We start from the raw sequence: 6,736 nt of genomic DNA, 5'->3' as shown, positions 1-6,736 counted from the left end.
TTTTTCTCCGGTACCGGGAACCGAACTCACGACCTTGCGCTTGCCAGGCAGGCGCTTTGCCGCTGAGCTAAATCCCCAGCCCCTTGAAAATATTTTTAAGCCTTTTGGAGAATGTCAAGTGTCCTAGTTTGGGTTTTGTAGTTTTTGGTTTTCATATTAAAGAAATCCTTGAGTGTTTAGAAGTTTTTGACATATATTACATTTCAATTAAAAATTAAAAAGGATTATAACTTTTAAAATTTTCATGTTTTAATATTATAATCTACTTTTTTAAAAACTAAATTGTTCCTAACTTTTATCCTAGGAGAAAGTATTTTACCATGTTGGGAGAAAATGACAGAACAGATTCAGGAAGGGAATGATATGAACTTAAAAAGAACTGGTGATTCCTCGGAAGTGGTTAATATTGAAGAACGGTATTGTTGTGACCTATAGTTTTCTTTTTTCACTTAAATGTGCTTCTGAGTGTAAGGCTGTTAATACAACCTCTGTCACGTACTGTCGGCATCAGGAGGAGGTTGGGAGATGCATCAGTTCAGTAGCTCTGACTGTACTGGAAGAATTGAGCAAACTTTCTCACTTGGGAGCAACTCCAGGATGAGATTAATCTCTTATGGTTAAATTCTGTTGTGGAGAAGAGAAATAGTGGATATTGGAGTCTCACATTTGGTATCACTTATAAATTGTAATTCCATAATTAGTTTAAGTTATAGAACTGAGTTATGGCAAAGACAGAGTATCTATTTTGTCTTTTAAACAGGCCTGTTATTGCCCTAAGCATATGAAATATTTTTAATATATGGTATAGTATAAGCAAAGTGACTTTTGATTGTGGCTTTACTCAAATTGCTAAGGATCTTTCTTAATTTAAAAAATACATATTTATTGTGGTAGAAATAATCAAAGTAGGTTACATGAATGTATGAATACGTCAAAGTGAAACTCCCAAGCTGTATAATATGCACTAATTAAAAAAATGTTGGGGTTCTAGCTCATTGTGAAATCTCTGTGTTTAATTCTTAATATTGAAAAAAAATGCCCCAATCATGCATAAAATGTTACATATTACATATTTTTTGGGGTTGTGGGGATTATAGCTTTCATTAGATTCTCAAAGGAAAATCTAAAAAGTGAGGCCCTTGACTTTGGGTGTTTTAAGTTTTGTCTTGGTGCTACGGATCAAATCCAGGGTCTTGTAAATGCTAAGTGCATATTCTGTCATTGGTTTATGCCCCAGACCTTGTCGCTTGCCTTTGAAAAAGGTTAACTCGAGCCGGGTGTGGTGGTGCACGCCTGTAATCCCAGCACTCGGGAGGCTGAGGCAGGAGGATTGTTTCGAGTTCGAGACCAGCCTGGGCTACAAAGTGAGCTGAAGGCCGGCCTGAACTGCATAGCGAGACCCTGTCTCAAAAAGACAAAGAAAAAAAAAAAGAAAAAGATTAATTCTTCAAGTCATTAGGAGTATTTGTTTGAGTAACACTGAGTGTAACATATCCACACTTAGGATTTTCACATTGTTATTTTGTTTTTTATGATTAGGCCTATTAAAGCTGCCATTAGAGAAAAAAAACAGACATTTGAAGACTACTTAGAAGAACAGATCCAGCTGGATGAGCAAGAACTTAAACAAAAACAGCTAAGGGTAAGCATTTGAACTGTTTTGATTAAATTATTCTAAAGCTGTAGAGAGTTACTTATGGTTTGCTTTAAAAATAACCTTGAGATTACACTGATATACCAGAATTAATTCAAATATTGTTCTTTTTTAGGAAGCAGAGGGACAATTGAAAGCAAAACCCAAACAACCATTCTTAAAACGAGGAGAAGGTTTAGCCAGGTTTACTAATACTAAATCTAAGCTTCAAAAAGGGAAAGACAGTAAATTAGGGCCCAACCAGAGTGTTTCAGAGGACCAACCTCTGTTTAAAGTAGACAGACAGCAATTCCAGCGGAAAACTGTGCTTATAAATAAAGAACTGTGTTCAGAGAACCCCACTGTTAAAAAGGAGAATAAAGCTAGAACCAAGACTGGTTCTGTCACACACAGGCAGAAGCCAAAAGTGCCTAAGAACAATAATAGGAAAAGTGTCTCTCCGTCAAGATGGAAAATACAGACAGAGAAGAAGTGTAATGGACAATTTAGAGAGCAGGTCAAGTTAGAAAAAAAAGTTGACTCTAACAAAGAAAATGTACCTGAGTGTGCAAAGCCCTGTGACGCTGGTTTCAGCGTGTGGAGCAAGACACAGGGGAAAGGCAGACCGCCTCTTTCAGCAGGGCCCGTCAGCAGCATGGCTTCGAAGAATCCCACAAGTGAGGCTGGGAAAGAGCTGGGCTCTTCTCTTGACATTTCTCTTCAGAAAAAATTAGAGAAATGGGAACAAGAAAAGGAAAGAGAAAATTTGGAATTAGATGAGTTTTTATTTTTAGAAAAAGCTGCTGATGAAATTTCATTTTCTAGTAATTCCTCATTTGTACTGAAAATCTTAGAAAGGGATCAGCAGGTCTGCAGAGGTCACCGGATGTCTTCAACGCCTGTCAAAGCTGTGCAGCAGAAGACACATCCGGAGGATCTCAGGACTGAGAGTAACTGCAGTGAGGATCCCGGCCCCAGCCCTGCCTGTGAAAATCACAGAGAGTGTAAGGTCACAGCCATTCCACTTGGCTCGGCATCCTTACCTGATGGACTGAAGGAACTGTCTTGCAAAATCAGTGGCAAAACCTTCCAAGCAAGCTCTTCTGAAGGTCAGATGCCGTGGAATGTGAGTGATGATGAAAGTGTTACGAACAGTGATGGTAGCGCTGACTCTGATGATCAGCTTGATGTTACCATAAAGCCAGCTACGGAGGACAGAGAGGGAGGTTTCAGCGACAGAGAGGACAGCCCACAGATCTGTGATGGCAAGGGACCTTTTAGGGACACCAGGATTCAAGAAGATAAAAGGAGAGATGTTGACCTGGATTTATCGGATAAAGATTATAGCAGCGATGAGTCTGTTGTAACAGAAAGCATGAAAACAGAAGCGCCTGAACCTTCAGGAAGACCCTTGTTGCTAAGTGTTAGTCAGATTGACTTCGATGATGAAAGATCGTGGACTGACCTTGACGAGAATTCATGTAAACGTGATGTTAATCTTCGGGGTGCAGCCTTTTACAGGATGCCCCAGACAGGCTACCCCGACAGTGAGGTCAGTGGCCTGGACAGAACAATAAAAAGGAAAGTTGCGCCAGGCAAGAAGGGAGAAGGCCTGAGTAAGGCTAGTAGGAGCACAAGCCCCCCTCCCACATCTGATCTGATGATGAAATTCTTCCCTTCTTTGAAACCGAAACCAGAGCTGGGTTCACACTTGGGAAGTGAGCCCAAGTTACATGTGAGTCAAGACCAGTTGTCTGGTGAGTCAGCGCATGAAGTATGTATCAGAATGTTACAGATTAACACTCTTCTGCCAGGGTGTGCTCAGAATGTGTAAAATTCTAACGTTACTTGGTAGATGTCAAATTTAGTGGGTGATTTGTAAAGATTTACTTTGTGATTCTAAATAATTTGGTCACAAGTATAAAGAGATGCAAGTAACTGTTCTTTGAGCTTCCTTTTTCCCTTTATCTTGGTGTTTCTTGGGATTGAACCTAGGACCTCAGGATACTGATGAAGCACATGCTCTACTGCTGTTACTTTCCCAGCCCCCTCGCTCCCTCCCTACCTTCCTTCTTTTTTCTTTAGTTCTGGGGATTGAACCAGGGCCTTTGCACTGAGCTACAGCCCAGTTTTTATTTTTTTAATCTAAGACTAGGTTGCTAAGTCTTAAGCTGTGCAGGCTGAGTTTGAATGAAGCCATCTTCCTGTCTCAGCTTCCCAGAGTGCTGGGATTGCAGGTGTTCACTGCCACACCTTCTGTTTCAGTTATTTTACCACTTCATGCATTAATTTATCAAACCTGAGTAAGAAGGCATGCTATACAGTAGTCTTCCTTAGATCCCCGGTGGAGATTGAGCCCTGTAAATACCGTGGGTTTTCTTCTCCATACACAATTTTCCCTTAAAGGAAGCAGTTTGAGACTTCCTTTGGCATATTCAGATTGCAGCACTACTACTCTTGTGCTTTGAGGCCGTTATCAAAGAAAATAAGGGTTAGCTGAACATAAGCAGTGCGATGCCACAGCAGTCAGGCGGATAGCTAGACGGCCACTATGTGACTCGGGGGTGGGCAGGGTGCCCAGCAGGGGGTGGCCCTCCTTCCAGGGGGGAATAAAGCTTACTGTTGGTTTCTAGAATTTTCCATTTGATATTTTTGCTCTGTGCTTGATTGTAACTAAAACTGAGCGAAGCGGAGCTGGATAAGGGGGGTTAATGTAAAAATAACTTCTGCCCTTCACTAGACCTCGTTGTGGGCGCCTTTCCTAGTGGTGCCAGCATTACCATTTTATTTGTGAATTCGGAATGAATTGCACATATTAAACGTGTGAGTGTATGTTTAATTCTTTTCTACACAGATGAAAACACTTTTTTTTGTTTTTTCTTGATCCCCCCCCCCCCCCGTACCAGGAATCGAACTCCCGACCTCGCGCTTGCCAGGCAGGCGCTATGCCGCTGAGCTAAATCCCCAGCCCCTTGAAAACACTTGTACATGGTCCTGTACGTTGTTTATGATAAAGTTTGAAGATTGCTCTAACATACGCACATCTGCCTCCTGTTCAGTGGCTGGCTGTGTTGATGGGATGGGAGTCCATCTGATTGTATTAGAGCCCCCAAGTTTCTAGTAGAGCATTAGGTGCTTTAAAATATAAATTACGATTTATGTAAAAAACAAATTCTGTTCATAAAAATAGTACTTTTTGCATGAAGTTTGGAAACTTAAAAAGTAAAGAAGCAAAGATATTTATAACTAAAATTTTTAAATATCCATTTTTGGATATTTCCTTTCAGTCATTTCTCTATGTACTTGTAATATGATAGAAATATGTATTATAAACTGGCCTCATCCTTTCAGTCTTGTATTTTACAAAAGGGTAATACCACACGTTAAAATGCTTGTTTCAGTCAAAGGACAGAAACATTGCTGTTTCAAAGAGCAAATTAGATAAAGGAAACAGATTTCAATGTATACTTCTTTGGTTCGTAGTATGGGGAACGAACTTTAATTTTGGTGTCAGTTAGCCCTTTGAGATATATTATGAATTTATTCATTTATTTATTTACTTACTTACTTAGTTACTTACTTAACTTACTTAGTGGTACTGGGTTTTGGACCCAGGGCCTTTGCACTGAGCTAATCCCCAGCCCTTTTTTTAAAAAAAATTACTTTGCAGTGGGGTCTTGCTCAGTCTCTATTTTGCCAAGGCTAGGCTTGAACTTTTGATCCTTCTGCCTCAACTTTCCTGAGTGCTGAGATTACAGGTGTGCACCACCACACTTGGCTTTTGTTGATCTTTAAAAAATTGATTTTCATAATTTCCTTTTATCTGTAATGCTAATTTCTTTTCAAGTCGATACTCTTGAATTAATTCTTGCTTAAAGTTAGGCCAGTTTCATATTTTTTTTTCTTGTTATTTGAAACTTTGCTTTTTTTTTTTTTTTTTTTTTTTTTTTGAGACAGGGTCTCGCTTTGCAGTTCACGCTGGCCTTGAGCTCACTTTGTAGCCCAGGCTGGCCTCAAACTTGCAATGATCCTCCTGCCTCAGCCTCCCAAATGCTGGGATTACAGGTGTGTGCCACCATGCCTGGCTGTTTTTTTTCTGCTTTTTTTTTTTTTTTTGAGAAACTTTGATTTTAATGCACCATGATATCCCATGGGTTTTACCATATTTTTGGCTCTTAGTAGAAGCTAGGTAGTATTTTTGCTGCTTTAAAAGCTGTTGTGAAATTCAGTATTTATGGCCTGTTTTGTAGGTGATAGTGCTCGATCCCAGGCTTTGCGAGAGAAAGTTGTTGAATTGGAAACAGAAATAGAAAAATTTAAAGCTGAGAATGCATCTTTGGCTAAGCTTCGCATGGAACGAGAAAGTGCCATGGAGAAACTCAGGCAAGTTTGTGTCTTTTTTTTTTTTTTTTTTTTTTTCCTTTGGTCTTTTTGAGACAGGGGCTCGCTATGCAGTTCAGGCTGGCCTTGAGCTCACTTTGTAGCGCAGGCTGGTCTCGAACTCGCAATGATCTCCAGCCTCAGCCTCCCAGGTGCTGGGGTTACAGGCGTGCGCCACCATACACGGTTAGTTTGTGTCTTGATGAGAAAAATTATTCTTGAAGACTGTGAGTAAAATATTTGAAGCATTGTAAATCAGTTCAGCAAATACAAATGCAAGGGAGGTGAAATCTATATTATTTAAGATTTTTGATTAAGTAAAATGTAGTCAGGATTGTTGAAATGGACTCTTCTTGGTGGGGGAAACATAAATTGAAATTTGAAAATGAGTTGGAGCCAGGATGGGTTGGAGTCTGAGGCAGGGAGATGTTGAGTTGGAGACCCTCCTTCCAAGAAAAAGGAAAGAAAGGCAGTTTGGAGCCATGAATTAAAGTGGTAACTTGCCTCGTGTGTTAGCCTTTTAGGGCTACTGTGACAGAGGCCCTCAAACTGGGTGACCTAAACCAGTAGAATGTTTTTTTCCTCGTGGTTTTGAATGCTGAAAGTCCAACATGAAAGCATTATCCAGGGGCTGGGGATTTAGCTCAGCGGCAAAAGCGCCTGCCTGGCAAGCGCAAGGTCGTGAGTTCGGTTCCCGGTACCGGAGAAAAACCAAAAAAAAAA

The 6,736-nt window shown here is 40.3% G+C and overlaps 1 protein-coding gene across 5 annotated transcripts in view; it reads left to right on the top strand.

Annotated features, from left to right (window-relative positions):
- Cenpj (centromere protein J) overlaps nt 1–6,736 on the top strand; it is a 64,741-nt gene that overhangs the window by 30,069 nt on the left and 27,936 nt on the right. For all 5 annotated transcript variants that reach the window (XM_013505458.1, XM_013505459.1, XM_005406290.2 and 2 more), the window contains 4 exons: nt 305–416; nt 1,540–1,642; nt 1,770–3,390; nt 5,884–6,016. In XM_013505458.1, coding sequence (XP_013360912.1) covers nt 305–416; nt 1,540–1,642; nt 1,770–3,390; nt 5,884–6,016 — 1,969 coding nt within the window. The remainder of the gene's footprint in view (nt 1–304; nt 417–1,539; nt 1,643–1,769; nt 3,391–5,883; nt 6,017–6,736) is intronic.

Source organism: Chinchilla lanigera, unplaced genomic scaffold (genome assembly GCF_000276665.1).
Source record: "Chinchilla lanigera isolate Chin_1 unplaced genomic scaffold, ChiLan1.0 scaffold00096, whole genome shotgun sequence".
In the NCBI taxonomy this organism is placed as follows: Eukaryota; Metazoa; Chordata; class Mammalia; order Rodentia; family Chinchillidae; genus Chinchilla; species Chinchilla lanigera.
The sequence above is the reverse complement of the archived record's forward strand: the minus strand, read 5'-3'. Positions and strand labels throughout refer to the sequence as shown.